Source organism: Aedes albopictus, chromosome 2 (assembly GCF_035046485.1).
Source record: "Aedes albopictus strain Foshan chromosome 2, AalbF5, whole genome shotgun sequence".
NCBI classification, from domain to species: Eukaryota; Metazoa; Arthropoda; class Insecta; order Diptera; family Culicidae; genus Aedes; species Aedes albopictus.
In genome coordinates, this window is record NC_085137.1 from 384,636,439 (window position 1) to 384,657,615 (window position 21,177).

The 21,177-nt window shown below is 43.6% G+C and overlaps 1 protein-coding gene across 4 annotated transcripts in view; it reads left to right on the plus strand.

The window, feature by feature from the left end:
* The first annotated feature begins 3,378 nt into the window (after positions 1-3,378).
* LOC109402733 (FAS-associated factor 1) overlaps positions 3,379-21,177 on the plus strand; it is a 32,977-nt gene continuing 15,178 nt past the window's right edge. Inside the window, exons 1-8 of one of the 4 annotated variants that reach the window (XM_029878943.2) lie at positions 3,379-3,518; positions 3,658-4,031; positions 15,737-15,805; positions 15,873-16,152; positions 16,239-16,277; positions 16,451-16,677; positions 16,733-16,836; positions 16,902-17,246. In XM_029878943.2, coding sequence (XP_029734803.2) covers positions 3,993-4,031; positions 15,737-15,805; positions 15,873-16,152; positions 16,239-16,277; positions 16,451-16,677; positions 16,733-16,836; positions 16,902-17,246 — 1,103 coding nt within the window. In that variant the 5' untranslated portion in view covers positions 3,379-3,518; positions 3,658-3,992. Of the gene's footprint in view, positions 4,032-15,736; positions 15,806-15,872; positions 16,153-16,238; positions 16,278-16,450; positions 16,678-16,732; positions 16,837-16,901; positions 17,247-21,177 lie in introns of all 4 variants that reach the window. The other 3 variants (XM_029878942.2, XM_062853138.1, XM_029878944.2) reach the window with 3 other exon arrangements.

Below are 21,177 nucleotides of genomic sequence, written 5' to 3' on the forward strand. Positions count from 1 at the left end.
ATTTGTAGTAATAAGCTGATTTTTTTTATAATGACAAAGTAAATTCTCCGCTACTGCAATAAAATGATAACTGCAACAATGGTAACAAAAAAGCAAGGGTTTTATGACTGCTTGTCTGATTTGATGCTGTTTGAGCAAAACTTTGGGTAACTGTGTTGCTGTATTCTCATTTATTGAAACTTCAACAGCACAGTTCCCCAAAGTTTTGCTCAAGCAGCATCAAACTAGGCTAGGAATCATATTACCCATGAGTTTGCACCGTTTCAATGCAGAAACGGAGAGTTTAGCATCTCACCATACAAAAAAACCAACTCATTACCTCAAATCTAGTATTCACTTATTCCTTCTGGGAATCCCGGAAAAAGTACTTCTGAAGACATTCCAAATTAATAGAAATCTCGGAAGGAATCACAAATATAATTCCTGGAGGATTTCTGATACTTCAAAGAAGAAACTTCTGAAGGAATCCTGGAAAGATCCCTCGAAAAATATTAATTAAATTGTTCATAAAAATCGCGTTGGAGATTTACAGTCATTTCGGAATTTCTCCGGAATTTCAAAAGAAACTCCTTGAAAAATCCCAGAAGACCTTGTGGAAATCCTTAAAGTACGGTGTGAATTCCAGAAGGAACTTTTGGAGAAATACTGGTATAAATCCCGGTTGAAATTCCCAGAAAGAGGATTTTTTTAAAGGAACTCTTGGATAAATCCCTGAAACAACTCCTGGTCGTTCTTGGAAAATTTTGGAGGAATTCCAGAAGTAACTCCGGGAGGTATTCGTAAAAAAATCCTGAGGGAATCGTTGAAGAAGCTTCTGCAGGAATCCATGAAAGACTCCAAGAAACTCATATAAGGAAATCCTATGAGGAACTTCTTGACGAATCCTAGAAGAGAATTCTTGAGGATTCCTATAATTAGTTCTTGAAGGAACATCAGAAGAAATTGCTGGAGTAATTTCAGTAGGAACTCCTGGGGGTCCCTTAAAGGAACCCCTGGAGAAATTTTAGAAAAAAACTTTAAATCAATCTCTGAAGGCTCTCCTGGGTGAATTTCAAAAAGAGCTCCTGAATGAATCTCTGAAAAAAACTCTAGGAGGAAATCAAGGGGAATGACATATCCTTTTCTAATCTGAAATTCCGCATTTATCCGTTCCTAACCGCTGCTAACTGAGCCGCAGGCGCAGTTAGACGCGGTTAACAATGGTTAGCAACGGATAAATGCGGATTTTTCCAAAGGAAATTTAATTCCCCCTGGAGGAACCTGAGAAGGAACTTCTGTTGGAAAATCAGAAGGAATTCAGAAGGAACATCTGAAGGAATGCCTGACTAAATTTATGGAGAATTATCACTCTGCAGCAGACGAATTTGCTAGAGTATGTTTACTACCTGAAGTTCACCCAGAAGCCCATGACTGTATATTTCAAATATTGAGCTTTGCAAGGATTTCGCGACGATCGTGTAAATGTACAATCTTTGACAGCACAATGTTCACACATCCAACAACAAAGCAAACCGATTAGCCCGGAATAAAACAATCAGTATTCGAATAAACTCACAGTTCACTTCGGAAGAACAACGAAATTATTCTAAATTAAATTTGACGGGTTCCATTCTCAGGTCCGATCCCGAAGCTCATTTTTTAAGAACGCCGCTCAAACGTTGATGGTTGGTGATCTCCCGGATTTTTTGTAAGCTATCCTATCTGATGTACGTATGTCAGCGTGGACATCAAGAGAGATGATACTAAAAGCCATTGTCAAAGGAAAAGAGCAACCGCGAGGGCAAAATATAAGTTAGTTTTGAGGGTGAAAATTTTAAATTTCGAAGTTAAACGTTAAACGTTAAATTTCGGTGACGTTACAATGAGGGAGCATTCAAATTCTTCTACAGATATATTCGTAGATGTCAATGAAATATTATTTTGTTTGTGTATCTATATTGAAAATCGATTATTAATTAATCGATTATTTGGGAACAAAAAACTTTGACACCCCTAAAATCTTTTTTCGAGAAATGTCACCTTGCACGGTAAACTAAAATTGATCAAAATACAATTATTGACTTTTTCTGACAACAGGCGGTGCTGTAATCATTCGTAAACGGCGTCTCCATGTCGTTGTATGTGAAACCACGAAGTGACCTATATTGTTAATATAGTATATTTGATTGGACGCAACTGATTAAATTTAATACATTTTAGCTTTGAAGCTGCGTGTTAGCTGCTATCAAAATCGTTTCCCTTCCCTGTCCGAACAGTTGAAAATTTTTTTTTTTTTTTGTTTATAGAGACTTTACCCTGAAGGGGCATTCGTCTCTAAGTTGAAAATCTATGTTTAATATATACGTAATGAAACTTTAATTTCGCTCTCTCGCGGATTTGGCGCGGATTCAAATTTTTCTCGCGCGGATTTGCCGCGGTTTTTTTTCCACGCTTCTCGTAACAACCTCGCACACCAAATTCCGGGTTCGATGCGATGATAAAATAAAAATAAACGAAAGGAACTGAGCAGCCTGCAGTCTCGAATACTTCGAACACCCCTAACTAAATCTAGTACCTCGTGAATACAACATCAAAACAAAAATTTACTGCTACTCAAAGCGACTGAGATGAAGCTAAATACTTGGATCAGACGTTTACCGTTTATTTTTCATAAGAGGAAGTGAGAAAGACATAGTGTCATCTTCATCATTGATATCACTAATAAATTTTGCGTTCAGTGTTGCCATTACAAGAAATTTGTTTAGTATGTTTTGCTGTCATGCTCATGGTTGTTTAGCCTTAAAACCCAAGACTTGGTTATTAATAAAACCCTTAAAACCTTCACCAAATTTGAACTCGTAAAACGTTCAAGTCACAAATTTTACTAAATGGTTTTTCCTGTGCAGCTTGACAAAGTAGAAAATAAAAAAAAAATAGAAAAGTAGAAATTCAACATATTAAATTACGTTTAGTAGTAATAGCAATAGTATTTTCTAGTTTAGTCTAGTAATAGTCTCAATGTTTTTATTATTAAACTAGCTGTCCCGGCAAACGTCGTACTGTCTGCCTACTGTGTTTTTTGACATGCAGCTTCATAGGGACGTTCCCCGTAAGGTCATTTGTATGGGAGCCCCCCGTTCCAGAGACCGGAGAGGTCTCACACCAAGCTAAGAACCTTCCCCGGTCGCAAAAATACCCACACACAAAATTTCACACCAATCGGTTCAGTAGTTTCCGAATCCATAGCGGTCAGACAGACAGACAGACAGACAGAAATTCATTTTTATATATATAGATATTTAGATTTTGAGTATTTCATTTCGAATGCCAAAACTTTTCGTGTGAATGAGAGTGCGTATTTATAATTCTGGCAACCTTGTTCAGTTTGCCTTTTTGCTCGCTGGTGTGCAAGCAAACGAAAGAAAGAAGGAAAGAAGAGTGCTGTGTGTGGTGGAGCAAGCAACAAAGCAGGCAGCAGCGTAGTTCGCAAGAGATCGTCGTCGTTTTCCTTCGTCACCTGGGGGAAATTGAAATTTCGGGTAGGTAAGTGTTCCGGGATGTCCTCCCCTCGCGGATTAACGGTGACCAACCAGTAGTGTACGCGAAAACCGTCGTAAACAGTCGTCGGAAGTGTATGTAATCCCGTCGCGTTTCATTTGCTGTGGTTGCCTTTTGCAGGTCAGTAGTTTCCGTGCGTGCGTGTGAGAAGGAGAAGAGAGTGAAGTGGAAGATTTCCATCGAAGACAGACGAGACGACTGCCAGATTCGATGAGAACGTAAAAATTGAAGGCAAAAGCAAAAAAGCTGTGCGAAGAAAGGAAAAACGGCTGTCACAAGAGTCAAGAATCGGAAGGGAAGAGGCGGAAGAGCGCAGTAGTGTGTGAAGTTTCTTTATCCGTCTCGGAGGCCCACCACTAACTAGCTGGCAGAGAGCAAGAGGAGCAGAACGAGGAAGGGTTCTCGAATCAGCAGTAGCAGCCAGCAGAAGAAGATTTTCATCAGTGTTGTTCAAAATGTCTGAGAATCGCGAGGAGATTCTAGCAAACTTTCAGGTGAGTCCGCAACCCAACCCAAGAAGGGCCCTGCTCGGCCGACTGTTATGGTCATTACATTTCGGGGTCAATGCTGGCTCGAGTGGCCGCAGTTTTAGAGCAGCACCCTTTCAGTATAGGTGACTGCCTAGTTCCTCATAGTTGTTCGTCTTCGTCGTAATGGTAATGATTGTTCGCATTTAGTTTTAAAGGTTAGAATCCCTCCTCCCACTGCCACCCACCTTCTGATGTGTATGGAACAAAGGGGGTTTTGTGTGCACTAAGGGAAGTTGTTAGCCAAAATTAAATGTCTTTGTTATTTTTGTTCACTTCATTATGAAAGCTTTGCTACTCTGATACAAATTTACTTATAAAATCAGTGTTATGATCCTTGTAATGATTAAATTTTGTTTTCGCTTCCTTATGCCTCTGCGTTCCCACTGGAACTTGGCCTGCCTCTATCTTTAACTTAGTATTCTTTGAGCACTTCCACAGTTATGAAGGGCTTTCTTTGCCTGCCGTTGCATGAATTCGTATATTGTGAGACAAGCACAATGATAAACTATGCCCAGAGAATCATAGACAATTTTCCCGACTGAAACGGGAATCAAACCCGCCGTCTCAGGATTGGCGATCCATAGCCTAACTACCAAGCAAACTGAAATTTTGTTTATTTTCTGTAAATCGATATGAGACTATACTACTCCCATTCGCATAACAGTCTCATCTTTGCTGGACGTCCCATTCATACGCAGGTCTTACCCCACGTCTCCACTAGACATAAATGTCTTGCCATTTTGCTGCCAGAAAGAGAAAACGTAACAGAAATGATCAACACCGCTGCTTTCCATGCAAACAGCGAGAGAACATTTCTGTCATGACACATCTGTCCAGCAAAATGGCAAGACATTTCTCGCGTTACATTTGAAAAGGGCCTATCCCTAAAATGTAAACAAATCGATTTTGATACCTTTCCATAGCATCCCCCAACAGTAACATACTGTGCAAGCATCACCCGCCTATTCGTTAATCTTATCAGAATAAACCCCATCTTCAAAACGGCCGATCATTGCTTTTTTTTTTCAATCATTCATAAGCCCGTGCTCCAAATGGGCCAGTAACGGTAAAATTTTGTTTTCATTTGTTGGTCCTCTCGTTTAAAGGGCCGACAACCGAAAATTTTCCGAACGGCTCTCGGCCCGAGCGCCGAGAGAGCGAATTCTCTCTCTCAAAAACGGCCAATCCTTGATACGATGTCAACAACGGACTCACTCGGGGGGGCCAATCCACGCTAAGAAAATTTTAGAAAGACTCACAATAAGGCGTACACCGGGAGAAATTTTTCAAATAAGCTTAACATGTTTATCTATAATTTTTCATACTTTTTTAATAATTTTTAATGCAAACTTGATTATTGAAGCAAAGATGCATCTATTCTTGTATCATTAAAACGAAAAGCACGTTGAAAAATCCGAAAACTGTGAAATACGAATAAGAAATGTGATGGAAAATGTTTGTATCGATTTTTCTCAATGTTTACGTTCTGGGGATAGGCCCTTTTCAAATGTAACGCGAGATTTCTGTCTAGTGGAGACGTCGGGTTAGTATCGTGAGTGACTTGGTCAGTCACCAAGTAGACCTGTGCGCCGCCGCGCCACGCCGCCGCCGCCGACACTTTTTGTCTCACGCCGACGCCGACCGAGGTATCGGCGGCGCGCCATACGCCGCTATTTGTCACGCCGCCGATTTTCATTTTTCACGCCGGTGATAAGCGCACAAACAAAATTAAGTTTACATAAAGTTGAGATAAAAACAAATTTCACGATCACTATCATAAAAGTTTGATTACAATAACTGATTTCTCAACTCTTAGAACACACATTCACATCACTCCAGAAGTTTTTTCTTCCAGAAGGATTCAGTGATGCCTCCAGGAGATCCTCCAAGGATTCCTCCAGAAAATTCTACAGGGATGCCTCCAAGATGATTTTTTTAGAAGATCTCAGGAATATCTCGACAGAAGTAACTTCAGAAATTTATTTAGAGAATTCAAAGATGCCTCCTGGAGATACACCAGAGATTCATCCAGAATAAGATCCTTCAGGGATTCTCATAGGAGGTCCTTCAGAGATTAGTTTGAGAGCTCTTTCATGGATTCCTTCAGAAGTTCCTTCAGAAGTTCCTTCAGGAGTTCCTACAGGAGTTTCTTTGGGAATAAGTCCAGGATTTTCCTCAGAGATACCTCCAGGAGATCCTTCAGAAATTCCTGGAATTTGTTCAAGAATCCCCCCTGAAATTTCTTCGGAGATTCCTCTAGGAAATACTTCGGGATGCCTAGAGATTTTTTTCAGAGATTCTTTCAGGAGTTCTTTTAAGGACTGCTCTACAAGTTCCTTCGGTGATCTCTCAGGGATCACCCTATTAGCTCCAGGAGGATTCAGGGATGCCTCCAGGTGTTTATTAGGAATTACTTCAGCAGATCCCAAAGCTACTTCAACGGGAGTTCGTTCATGTATCCTTAAAGAACTCCCTTTAAAGATTCTTTTAGGAGGATTCATAAATGCCACCTGGAGATCCATCAAGATTCCCGTGAGAAGTTTCTTCGTTAGTTCCTGCAGGAGGTCTTTAGAAATTAGTCCCCCATTCCATCAGCGATTTCTCCAGGAGTTTCAGAGATTCTTGCAGATGTTTCTTCAGAGATCCCTCCTGAATTTCTTCAGGGATTCCTACAGAAGTTCCTTCAGAGAATCTTATACGAAGATCCAAGGATACCTCCAGGGGAATTCAGGGATTACCCCAGAAGTTTATTCAGGGATTCTTATATAAGAGTTCCTTCCAAGATTCCTTCAGGATTCCTTAGGGGATTTCACGAGAAGTTCCTTTAGGAATTCTTCCAGGGATCGCTCCTGGGGTTCCTTCAGATTGTAGGTTGTGATTGAGATTTTTCCAGGAAGACTCACGGATGCCTCCAGCAGTTACATCAGAGATTTCTCCAGAAGCTCAATCAGAAATTCCTACAGGAATTGCCTTAGGGAATCTTGTAGGAGTTTCTTCATTAATTCCCTTAGGATTATAACAAGGCATATCTCCAGGATATTCTCGAGGGATCGTTCATGGAGTTTCCACAAGAAATCCTCAAGGATTTCCTTCTGGAAATCTTCAGAGGAATTCTTTAGAGAATACTTCCTGTATATCCTTCCCCCTACTCGGAAAGATCCGCTGAAAATCCTTCGAGGACTCCGCCTGGAAATCCTTTGGATATTCCTACCGGAATACTTTCGAGCATTCTCATGGAATCCCTGCAACGATTTCTCCTGCATTTTTTTTCGGAGATTCCTCCTAGACTTCCTTCAGTGGTTCCCCTGGACTTTCTTCGAGGATTCCATCTGGCCTTTTTCCTGGAATTCTTTCATGGATTGCTCTTGGAATTCCTCCGGAGATTCTTCCTAGATTTTCTTTCGGGGTTTCCTCCTGCAATTCTTTCGGGGATTCCTTCTAATATTCCGTCAAATTTCTTTGGTGATTCCTCTTAGAATTCCTTCGGAGATTCCACCTGGATTCCTTATGGAGTTCCTCCAGGGATTTTTTCTGTATTTCATTTAGGGATTCCTCTTGGACTTCTTTCGGGGATTCCTCCTAGAATTCATTCTGGAATGTCTCCTGGGATTCCTTCGGGTATTCCTCCTGAATATCCTTCATGGATCCATCCTGAAATTTCTTCGGGGTTTCCTCCTGGAATTTCTTTGATGGTTTCTCTTAGAATTCCTTCGGAGATTCCTTCTGGATTGGTTCAGGTATTCCTCATGGAATTCCTTCAGGAGCCTTTCTGAAATTCCTTTGGGGTTTTCTTCTGGAATTGCTGCATTGATTTCTTCTAGAATTCCTTCGGGGATTCCTCCTGGACTTCCTATGGGGATTCCTCCTGAAAATCCTTCGAGTATTACGCTTGGAAATGCTTCGGAAATTCCTCCCAGATTTTCTGCAGGCGCTCCTCCTGGGATTTCTGCAGGGTTTTCTCCTGTAATTTCTTCGGAGATGTCTCCTGGGATTCCTTCAGGAATTCTTCCAGGGATTCCTTCGGGTATTCCTGCTGGACTTCCTTCAGGGATTTCTCCTGGGCTTCCCTCGGGGACTCCTGAAACTCCTTCAGGAATTCCTCCTGGATTTCATTCGAAGATTCCTCCTTAAAACCCTTCGGGGATTCCTCCTAGATTTCCTTCGAGGATTTCTCCTAGAATTCTTTCGGGAATTCCTCTGGAACTTTCTTCGAGGATTCCTTCTGAAATTTCTTCGGGGATTCCTCCTAATATTCCGTCGGGGATTCCTCCTGAAATTTCTACGAGAATTTCTCTTCGAATTTCTGCGGGGATTTTTCCTGGAATTCTTTCGGGTTTTCCCCTTGGAGTTCCTGCGGGAACTCCTTCTAGAATTATATCAGGGGCTTCTCATGGAATTCCTATGAGGGTTCCTATGAGAATTCCACCTGGATATATTTCGATGATTCCTCCTAGAAATACTTTGAGGGTTTTTCCTCGAATTAAAAAAAAAACTGTAATTTCTGTGGGGCTTCCTCCTGGACTTCCTTCATCAAATCCTTCTGGGATTTTTCGGAGATTCCTCTTGATATTCCGTCGTGGATTCCTCCCTGAATTCCTCCGGGATTTCCTTCTGGAATTCCTTTGGTGATTCCTCTTTGATTTCCTACGGAGATTCTTCCTGAAATTCCTTCAAAAATTCCTCATGGAATTACTCTAGGATTCCTCCTGGAATTCTGTCGGTATTTCCTTCTTTAATTTCTACGGTGATTTCTCCTAGAATACCATCGGAAATTTTTCCTAGTATTCGACGATTCTTCCTTCTTGAATTTCTTTGGAGATTCCTCCCGGAATTCCTTCGGAGGTGCTCTCTCGGATTCCTGCAAGAATTTCTCCTGTAATTTCTTCGGGGATTCTTTCAAGATTTCCTTCGAGGGTTCCTCCTAAAATTCATTGCAAGGTTTCCTCCTGGAATTCATCCGGTGATTCTTCCTAGAATTCCTTCGAGAAGTTCTCCTGAAATTTCTTTTGGAATTTCTTTGAAGATTCCTCCCATAGTAATTTCGGGGATTCCTCTTAAAATTCCTGCAGGAGTTTCTCTTGAGGGGTTTTTTCTTCGAGGATTCTTCTTAAAATTCCTTAGGAATTCCCTCTTGGGATTCCTTTGGTGATTCCTCTTTGAATATCTTCGGAGATTCCTCCTAGATTTTTTTCGGGGATCCTTGACGGATTTCCTCCGGGAATTCCGCTTAGAATTCCTCCGGGGATTCTTCCTAAAATTCCTTCGGAGTTTCCTGCTGGAATACCTTATGGGCTTCCTCCTGGAATTCCTTTGAGGTTTCCCCATGGAATTCATTCGAAAATTCCTCTTAGTATTCTCTCGGGAATTTCTCCTGGAATTCCTTCTCGCTATTTTTCGTAGATTCCTCCTAGAAATCCATTGGGGATTTCTCTCGAATTTCTTTTGAAATTCCCGCTGGGATTCCGTAGAAGATTACTCTTGGAATTCGTTTGGAAATTCCTGATGTAATTCCCTTGGGATTCCTGCTCGAATTAATTTGGGGAATCTTCCTGGATTTCCTTCTGAAGTTCCTCGAATACTTCAATCAGGGATTTGTTCAGAATTTTCTGTAGGAATCTCTAAAAGAAATTCTTGAACCGCCAGAGATTCCCGCAGAAGTTTTTTCAGGGTTTCAAACAGCAGTTTCTGCAGAGATTAGATCAGAATTTTCTTCATGGATTGCTTCAGGAGTTTCTTTCAGGCTCCTTCTAGGGTTCCATCTGAGATTCCTCCCTGAAATCATTAGGAGAACCCTTAGTGTAAATAGTGTGACCTTATTATCAAGTTTGATTGCTTCTGAAGGTTCTGAAACAGCCAAACAAAAAAACAGTAGCAAAATCAATATTTTATTGCCCTTCATTTGCATTGGAGTAATGCAATATGCATTACATTTAGGATACCGGTAATGTATCAATATTCCTTTCCAATTATAAATATTTGTTATCCCTAACCTCGAAACAGCCGCGAGTACTTCGGCTCCCCAAACTATGAGTATTATGGCTGTTGACAATTTGAAAAATGTAAACAACGTAAAAACAAAAATGTATAAATCATTTCGGCTCTGTTATGTCCATGTGGCGCCCGAGCCTTCCAAATAAACGAATAAGTAAAAAAAATGTGTCTCAGTAGGTCTAATAGCAATAATGGACCCGTACAGAAATAAAAAAAAAATGTATTCATTCTAACGTAATAGTTAATGTCATCAATAATGGTCATGTTCTTTGCTTTGCCTAATATGGTCAAATTTTGGTCACGCCGATTCACGCCGCCGCCGCCGCCGCCGCCGAAAGCTGCCACCGGCGTGACGCCGATGACGCCGATGACGCCGCCGCCGCCGGCCGAAAATGGCCCTCACGCCGCCGCCGAGCAAAATATTATGTTTCCAGTTCAAAACCGAATTAGCGACATTTTTTCTTTGACTTCCGCTGCGTTTGCCTTGCGTTAAACACAATGTCGGAAGTGGGGCGCTGTTTAAAGCACCAGGTGTACAATACAGCGCCCCACTTCCGACATTGTGTTTAACGCAAAGCAATAGCAGCGGAAGTCAAAGAAAAAATGTCGCTAATTCGGTTTTGAACTGGAAACATAATATAGTCGGCGCACAGGTCTATCACCAAGCCCCATTCAAGACGACAACTTAAGTTAACAATATATACAATTACAAGTTACTTACCTTACCCATCAGGCTAAGGCCGGGGTGGCCTCTGCTGTGCATAGTAGCCGTCTTCATTCCACTTCGTCCATGGTTGTTTGTGGCCAGTTCCGCACTCTGCGTAAGGTCCGCAGATCGTCCTCCACTTGGTCGACCCACCTAGCTCGCTGCGCTCCACTTCTTCTTGTACCGGCCCACCGTAGCCTCCCGATTTTCGCGGTATGAACGATGCACACCTAATTTTGAATACCGTGTTCGGTATTTTTTTGACGAAATTAGAACAGCCGAATACAGCTATAATGGATTGTTTACCTTTTGCACCCGTTTTTGACAGTAGTTGGTGTACTGAGCCTCAGTAAAATCGATTACCTAAACTACCGAAATCGTACTGCTGTTCTATTTTCGTCAAAAAAGTACCGAACAGGCAATTCAGGATTGAGTGTGTGGTTATTAGACTGGGTCAACAAAGTCGATTTTTCGGAACAAAGCTTTTTCGACTACTTTTAGCGTCCAAAACAACTGTGCAAAATTTGGGAGCGATTGGTTGCTTCCCCGTATCTCGCATTGCGATTGAAATTTGTATGGGATTTAGTATGGGAAAACGCGCTTTTTTTGCATTTTTCTCGTAATTGATTTTTTTTTCGTCTAAAACGATCTAACTAATGAAGTTGAAGTATAGCTTAGGATATGCCGAAAAACTTTGTCAAAGACCGCAAAGTGATCCGACACTTCTGAAAAAAGTTATAACGTACAGATTGCCCGGTGGTGCTTAACATTTAACATGTAAATAAAAGGAATAACATCAATAATAAAATCTTAATTTTTGGCCTAAGTTACCAAGCGAATAACTTTTTTGACAAGCGCCGGATCACTTTGCGGTCGTCGGCATATCCTAGGCTTTACTTTAACGTCATTAGTTACATGGTATTAGACAAAAGAATTAAACTTGAGTAAAATGCAAAAAAGTATGTTTTCACATACTAATCTCCATACAAATTTTAATCGCAATGCGGAATACGGGGAAGCAACCAATTGTTCCCAAATTTTGCACAGTTATTTTGGGCGCTAATATTGATTGAAAAAGCTTTGTTCCGGGTTGATACGATCAAATTTAAAGTTTCTCCATACAACGTTGACCCACTCTAATGGTTATGGTTGGTTCTCTCAGCAGCTTATGCAGCTCGTGGTTCATTCGCCTTCTCCAAGTCCCGTCTTCCATCTGGACTCCGTTGTAGATGGTACGCAACACCTTCCGTTCGAAAACTCCAAGGGCGCGTTGGTCCAGCGTTTTGTAGATAAATACCTAGTTAACTTTGTGTTATGGCGAACTTTATTCGATCGTAGAGTTCTGCGGAGTCCAAAGTAGGCACGATTTCCTGCCATAATGCGCCTCTGAATTTCTCTGCTGGTGTCGTCGGCGGTCACCAGTGAACCCGAGTACACGAATTCTTCAACCGCCTCGATTTTATCACCGTCGATATAAATTCGGGGTGACGGGCGTGGTGATTCCTCCCTGGAGCCCTTTGCCACCATGTACTTTGTCTTCGACACATTAATGACTAATCCGATTCGCCTGGCTTCACTCTTTAGTCGGATGTACGTTTCCGCCATCGTCTCAAATTTACGAGCAATAATTTCAATATCATCAGCGAAACAAAGCAGCTGAACGGACTTCGTGAAAATCATCCCACTCGTGTTTATCTCCGCTCTCCTTATTACACCTTCTAACCAGTGTTGGTAAAAACTCAAATTCTCAAATCTCACGGTTGAGTTGTTTCACACGCGATTCTTGACTCGCCAAACTCACCGCCGAAAAAATCATGCATGAATTGACTCGCGATTTCACTCATTGCTTTATTTCTTGGTGTTCTTAATATTTACATCAAAGTTTTTAGGATTATATGATAGAACAAAAGCAAATCTAGCGTACAATAACATTGAATGTCGTTCAAATTGATTTGGATTCGTTTTACAAGCGAACGAGATTTCGGCGCTTGACTCGTGAGAGCGAGATTTTGCATGAAAATCCCGCGCGTGAGAGAATGATTCTGAATCGCGTGCGAGTTTGCTCAAGCGGGAGCGGTTCATGAGTCTGCTTTGAGTGTGATTTTACCAACACTGCTTCTAACGAAATGTTGAACGGCAATCACGAAAGACCATCACCTTGCCGTAACCCTCTGCGAGATTTGAAGGGATTCGAGAGTGTCCAGAGTGCCCCTAATACTCGAACTACGCACATCACGCGATCCATCGTCGCCTTGATCAATCGTATCAGTTTATCCGTGAATCCGTATTTGTGCATAATCTGCCATAGCTGTTCTCGATCGATTGTATCATACGCCTATTTGAAATCGATGAACAGGTGATGTGTGGGCACGTTGTATTCGCGGCATTTCTGCTACACCTAGCGGATGGCGAACATCTGGTCCGTTGTGGCGCGTTCACCCATGAATCCAGCCTGATATTGCCCCACGAACTGTCTTGCAATCGGTGATGAACAGCAGCATAAATCTTCTCGTAGAACTTCCGTGTGTCCTTAGCGCGGTGCAGCTTTTCCATCGTTTCGCGATCTTGTTCTTCCTGCTGACGCTTCTTCATCCGGAAGACTGAGTTCTGCCTGTTCCGCGCCTGTCTATAATGTGGTTGGCACCAGGCTTGTCCGCACTGAGCGCATGAAAATTCTGCTCTTTGGATTTACACCATCAAGCACATCATAAATTATAAATCTTTTCATCTTATCAGATAGAAGGATGTTGAAATATTGTAAATGTCATTTCGAACTGTCAAAAAACCGCACCGCAGCGCCGCACGGGCCGTTCAAAGTGAAATTCACTAGAGTGTTTTCACCCGGGTGAAAATCTCTTTGCGCGCTCCGTGTGGCTCTGCGGTGCGGTTTTTTGACAGTTCGAAATGACATTTACAATATTTCAACATCCTTCTATCTGATAAGATGAAAAGATTTATAATTTATGATGTGCTTGATGGTGTAAATCCAAAGAGCAGAATTTTCATGCGCTCAGTGCGGACAAGGGCACGATTGGTTGCGTCTACACTGCGCATACATACATACATTTATTTGTTCAATATCACAAGACACAAGACAAGACATAATCAACAATTTGCTACCATAATACTCGATTTGCAGCTGCAGCTCTCCAACCTCGGTCGCGCCCAACACTCGCCAAATCACGCTCCACCTGGTCCGCCCATCGTGCTCTCTGCGCTCCACGCCTTCTTGTACCAACCGGATGGTTAGCAAACACCAACTTTGCAGGGTTGTTGTCCGGCATTCTTGCAACATGCCCTGCCCACCGTATCCTTTCGGCTTTGGCCACTTTCTGGATGCTGGGTTTGCCTTAAAGTGCAGCGAGCTCGTGGTTCATCCTTCTCCGCCACACACCGTTCTCCTGCACGCCGCCGAAGATCGTCCTTAGCGCCCGTCGCTCGAAAACTCCGAGTGCTTGCAGGTCCTCCTCGAGCATCGTCCATGTCTCGTGTCCGTAGAGAACCACCGGTCTTATTAACGTCTTGTACATGGTACATTTGGTGCGGGGGTGAATCTTTTTTGACCGCAGTTTCTTCTGGAGCCCATAGTAGGCACGACTTCCACTGATGATGCGCCTTCGTATTTCACGGCTCACGTTATTGTCAGCCGTTAGCAAGGAACCGAGGTAGACGAATTCTTCTACCACCTCGAAAGTATCCCCGTCTATCGTAACATTGCTGCCAAGGCTTGTCCTGTCTCGCTCAGTCCCACCTACCAGCATGTACTTTGTCTTAGCCGCATTCACCACCAGTCCGACCTTTGCTGCTTCGCGTTTCAGGCGGGTGTACAGTTCTGCCACCGTTCCAAATGTTCTAGCAATAATATCCATGTCATCCTCAAAACAGACAAATTGGCCGGATTTCGTGAAGATCGTACCCCGGCTGTTGAGCCCGGCTCGTCGCATAACACCTTTCAGGGCGATGTTGAAGAGTAGGCAGGAAAGTCCATCACCTTGTCGTAGTCCCCGTCGAGATTCGAATGAACTGGATAGTTCACCCGAAATCCTTACGCTGTTCTGCACACCATCCATAGTTGCTTTTATCAGTCTGGTAAGCTTCCCGGGAAAGCTGTTCTCGTCCATAATTTTCCATAGCTCTGTGCGGTCGATACTGTCGTATGCCGCTTTGAAGTCGATGAACAGGTGGTGCGTTGGGACCTGGTATTCACGGCATTTCTGGAGGATTTCATTTGCCGTACGGTGAAGATCTGGTCCGTTGTCGATGAAGCCGGCTTGGTAACTTCCTACGAAATCATTTACTTTAGGTGAAACACGACGGAAGATGATCTGGGATAGCACTTTGTAGGCGGCATTCAAAATGGTGATCGCTCGAAAGTTCTCACATTAACTTGTCGCCTTTCTTGTGGATGGGACAGATTATCCCTTCCTTCCACTCCTCCGGTAGCTGTTCGGTTTCCCAGATCTTGACTACTAACTGGTGCAGACACGTGGCCAACTTTTCCGGGCCCATCTTGATGAGTTCTGCTGCGATACCGTCCTTACCAGCCGCTTTGTTGTTTTTGAGCTGGTGGATGGCATCCTTAACTTCCCTCAGCGTGGGAGTTGGTTCGTTCCCGTCCTCTGATGCACCAACATAGCCATTTCCTCCGCTGCCTTGGTCCTCCGTGCCTACACTCTCTTCGCCATTCAGGTGCTCGTCGAAGTGCTGCTTCCACCTTTCGATCACCACGAAGGTATCATAGTATTCCTAAACAATAATATCAGTATTTATATTGCCAATAAAAAATGAAATGCAGACCACCCTCTATCGGTAGTTGAGCTTGGCTTTGAAAGTTTATATGTAGCTATTACCTAGTTACCAATGTCGTTTCCATCAAATCGAATATGTACTCTGTGAGGAATGTTTCAAGTTCTTTAAATTTACACTCGATTGCACAAAATATTTAGTTAATCCAAATTACCCTCCTTTTCAGAGTATAACCGCTATTGAAGATGTTGCGGAGGCTATATACCATTTAGATGAATGCAACTGGGATCTACTAGTAAGTAATTTCTAGTTTGGTAAATTATGAAAGATATATTTTCGAACTTTTCCATTGTTCTATTTAGTCCGCCGTCCATCGGGTACTGCCACAGGATCCTCAGGAACAGCGATCGTCGTCCGCTGGTGGCAGCGGAAACGGCGGTGGAGGTGGAGGCGGAGGAGGTAGCAGTAACCTCGGTAGCGGAGGAGGAGCATTCGCCAGTTATTCCAATAATCTAAATAGTTTGGAAGCCACGGCAAACGTCGAGGAGCTGATGACGGCTCCGTCATCACCCGTCAAGAGTTCGGCCGGAGGAACGGCAGGCAGCAGCGCCGGCTCCAGCCACAGTCGGAACTTGGATATGGGTAAGTCTAATGCGTTCTGTACCGTGCCATGGAGGATTATGCTGCATAGATTAATAACTGTTGCGTATTTTGCCGTATATATACAGATTTTTTCTACGACGATCCTTTCGGACTAATTGAACCAGGTACAGAAGATGTTGTTTTCGAAAGCACTCATTGTACCTGTTTGTTTTGTTTTCTTAGTTTTGACTAAAATCATCATTGTACCTCTTACTATACCATCACTTATCATGTTATTGCTTGCTTCGAAGATTGTGGTCGGAAGATCGTTTTTTTAAGTGCCAATTCCTTATTACAGGAGCATCTACATCACGGTCTAGCAGCAGCAACGACTTCCGCAGTGCGCTCAACTATTTGGACGTAACGCCGCATGACGTAGTTTTTAGGATTCACTTCAATAATGATGTGCACAAGATCACCGTTCCGAACACGGCCACGGTGGGCGAGTTGAAAGCCAAAATTTGCGAAAAGACTGCCGTTCCGGTATGTCGGCAAGCGTTGAAAGGATGGGAACCGGGTAAACAGGTAGGACACGTGGTATTTCGCAATGTGCTGTGTAAATTAATCCTGTCAATTGTAGAAAGAATTACAAAATTCCTCGACGGTGCTCAAGTCGCTCAATATAGGCAAAGAGGTCAATTTAGTCCTATCCGACATGACCGGAGAGGGTTTCATGGCTGACGCGTAAGTTTCGAACGCCCTTTGAAGCGATCGCCCCAATAACGATCATACCTTGGTCTTATTTTTAGTGACCCACTGTCGTCGCAAAACAGGCAAAACTACACGCTGCACATCAACGTCCAACCGGAGGGTAACTTGCTGGAGCTTAAATTCCCCGGCCATCAGAACATTCTGTCGATCAAGACCGACGTCTACACGATCACGGACATTCCGGTGCGGCATCAGCAATGGTTCGGCTGGCCGAACAATGTGACCAACAGTACGACGCTGGCTGAATCCGGCGTCGAACGGGAGCACAATCTGGTGCTAAAGCGGGCGGACGAGGGAGCCAAGATCACCAACAACAACAATGCGGCGGCCAATACGGCCAGTGCCAGCACTAGCAGTAGCAGTAGGAATGTTTACAACAACAGGTGAGTGGAGTTTAGTTGCAGTGGCTTTACAATGGCATCCATTAGATAATTAGAAGACCCTATGTCGAAGTAGCCTGCTACTTGCTTACTTTCAGTCCTGCGCACGGTGGTGCAGAGGGCCGAATTGAAAAATCTCCATCCTGGGCGATTACCCGCCATTGCCTTGACCTATGGCCAGGTCAAATTTCCGTCGACTTGCTTCATTTCGTTGTTGAGGCTGCGCCGCCATGAGCCTCTGGGTCTGCCTCTGCTGCGATGTGCTGTTGGGTTCCAATCTAACCCTTGTTTGCAGATTTCGTTCCCATCTCTGCGTAGAGTGTGGCCGACCCACCTCCATTTCTGCTCCCAAATTTCTGTCGATATCGGCTTTTGATGACTTCGACGACGGAGCTCCACGTTGGAGATTCAATTGAGGCCACCATGCACGAATTATATACCGCAGGCATCTATGGATGAAGACCTGCAGCCGTTGAGTGTTCTCCGTTGATAAACACTAACTTTCACTGGCGTACACTGCCTATGACAGCATATCAGTCCCATATTTGCTGGATTTCCTATTCATATGGGACAGTTATGCGATCATAGGCAGTACAGCAGCACAGATTTCACGTTAGCGTTGAACATTCGGATTTTGGTGCGTCGTCTAATCTGGTTGTTGTTTATCCCCTTCTTGATCTATGCATCTATGTCAATGTTGGTGCCGCCATCGGCCGCCATTTGGCTACCAAGATATTGGAAGCTTTCAACATGCTCCACTGATTGTCCAGCTGCCGTAAAGTTGGAAGGGTTGACCGTGTTTACACCCAACGATTTGGTCTTGTTGATGTTGATGTTAAGACCTGTCGCCGAGGAGCGATTGGTATGATCATTGAGCTAGGGAGAGCAACGTCATCAGCCAATTCGAAGTCATTTAGGTGCTCCACGGTAATGAGCTGCCACAGCAATCCACGATTTGGTTCACGGTCGATCGCACCTACCAGGATCTTGTCAATTACGATGAGGAACAGTAGCGGTGATAGTATAGGGTGGGACGGGGCAAGATGGGTCGCGGGGCAAGATGGGTCAGTGCCATTTTCGGGCGCATTACTTATGTTTTGATTATGTTAATAATTTTGTTAGATGACCAGCATGAACATACAAAAGTTTGGGGCATTGATTGAAAAATTATTCACTCTCATTGGAAATAAAAAATAAAATGGTTTTTAGCCATTTTTCTTATGCGATACATCCCATATAATCTCCATATAAACGGCCGCGGGGCAAGATGGGTCACCTTCAATTTTGAACGTATTTTTGGAGCATTCAAAAGTTATTTATTTTTTATTACAAGACTATCTTATAACTGACTTCAATCAAGCGGAATGAACGCTTAAAATTATAACATAAAATTATGATATTTTTTTAGTGAAAACATCGATTTTCAAGTCGCCTGAGGACCACTCGAATCGTAAAGTTTTTTATATTCCAAATAAATTTATAAAATTTTTACTAGTAGCTCTTGTTTACTCAGTATGGATATGAAGCATATATGAATGCGGAACAAATCTTATATTTTGACGTTTTTCATTGAGAAAATGTGAATTATTTAAAATGTGACCCATCTTGCCCCGCCTTTTTTTCACGGCGCAAAATCGATCACTTTTTAAAACTGCTTGTTTAACATTGTTCGGGGGGAATTTTCACGTGGTTCGGACGTTCGGACTTGCAAAACTCGATGGCCGAATAGAACAAAAGTCGGACGCGTCTGCTTGGTACAAGATTTATTTTTCTACTGCTTTATCTGACAAAGGTTTTCTATCATAGAGGTACAACAAATGCGTGTATGTAATGATGTGCGTGTCTGCACTGAAAATAAAATGGACTGTATTTTTCTTGCTGCGCAATCATACACCCCCCGTTGGGTCGTTAGATTCAACATCTGGAAACAGACAGATCCTGGTAACTGCCCGTTTGTACTCGCTGCCCGCCGTCTTGACGGTAACCACTCTCACCACCTTGTCCTCGCCTGGATGTATGGCAGTGATGCGGCCTAATTTCCACTGCTGGGGTGGAACATTTTCTTCCCGTAGTAACACCAAAGCACCTACCTTGATGTCCAATATACCGTTCTTCCATTTTTGTCGTGTTTGCAGGGTATGGAGATAGTCCACGGACCACCTCTTCCAAAAATGGTCCCTCATGTACTGCACGTGCTGCCACCTTGACAGCCTGCCGATTTTTTCCCCATCATACGAAGGCTCCGGAATCGCTTGACCAGTGCGCCCAATCAAGAAATGCGATGGAGTTAAAGCCTGCAAATCATTCGGGTCATCCGACAAAGGGCATAGCGGCCGCGAATTCATAATCGCTTCCGCCTCCGCAAGGAACGTTGCCATCTCTTCGTAAGTTAGTCTTGTTTCTCCTACAACACGCTTGAGCAAGTGTTTCATTGCCTTAACTCCGGCTTCCCAAATGCCGCCAAAGTGCGGGCTTCGCGGCGGTATGAAATGCCAGGTGATGCCTTTCGTGGTACAGAACTCGGTTAGCTTGTCCTTGTGTAATTGGCTTTGGAAGAGTTGTCGTAGGTCCGCTAGCTCATTAGCAGCTCCGGTGAATGTGGTAGCATTATCCGAATAAAGATCTGAAGGAGTGCCACGTCGACTCGAAAATCTTTGCAACGCTGCCAAGAACGTCTCCGACCGCAAATCTGTGCACAGCTCCAAATGTACTGCCTTCACAGCCATGCACACGAACACCGCAACGTACGCCTTTACAAATTTTGGTTTCCTACCACTCTCTCGGAGTACGAACGGTCCGGCAAAATCTACGCCAGTCGAAGCAAACACAGGTGCAGGGGTGACACGGTGACTCGGCAACTGACCCATGAATTGGTTCAACTGCGATGGCTTGTGCTTGAAACATCTGTAGCATCGACTAGTAATCCGCTTGACAGTCGTCTTCACCTTGATCGGCCAATACTGCTGACGAATGATTGAGATCAGAGCATTCTGACCAACGTGAAGGTTTTTCTCATGTAGGTGGCGAACCAGCAGCTCGACCACCGGATGCCTTTCCGGTAGCAGTAGTTGATGTTTACCTTCATATGGAATGTTTGAGTACTTCAGCCGCCCGCCTACTCTGACGAAGCCTTCATCATCTACGAATGGGGCTAACCCCGACAGATTATTCCTCCTTTTTCCTCTAGATTGCAAGTACTTCAACTCTTCCTTGAATTCCTCCTGTTGCACGATTTTGAAGATAGTTTGCGTAGCTCTGGACAGTTCTCCAGCGGTGATCGCATTGCTGACCGGATTTCTCTTCTTCGAACGAGTTATTTCAATAAACCGCCACACGTACGCCCAGGCACGTTGCAGTCGTTCGAAGTTGCTGACTCGACACCAATTTGTTGACGGTTTTTCTACGGTTGTTGCAAGGACACTTTTTGAACTCCGCAGTTCTGGCAGGTCTTCGTCCGCCAGCACAGGAACGACTTCATTCTTCACTTGCCGAGGTTGTCTCTGCTCTGGTGCTGCTCTCCACCAAAGTTCTTCTTCAATCAGGTGCTCCGGACTACAGCCTCGTGATAGGACATCAGCGGGATTGTTCTCAGACCTGACGTAATACCATTTGTAGTTCTGAGTCAGCTCAACAATCGTAGCTACCCGGTTGCACACGAACTCGTTCAAAACCGCAGGAGATTTTTTCAGCCAGCTTAGACAAATCATCGAATCGGAGTACAGTGTTACACTGTCGAACTTCACTTTCAGGGATTCAATCGCTTTCTGAACTAACTGCGCCAGCACTAGTGCTCCACACAATTCAAGTCTTGGTATTGTCATCGGTTTCAGAGGGGCGACTCGGGATTTACTGCATACTAGCTGGATGTTGATCGTGCCGTCGCTGACCTCGCTTCGAACATACAGAACCGCACCATATGCGCGCTTCGATGCAT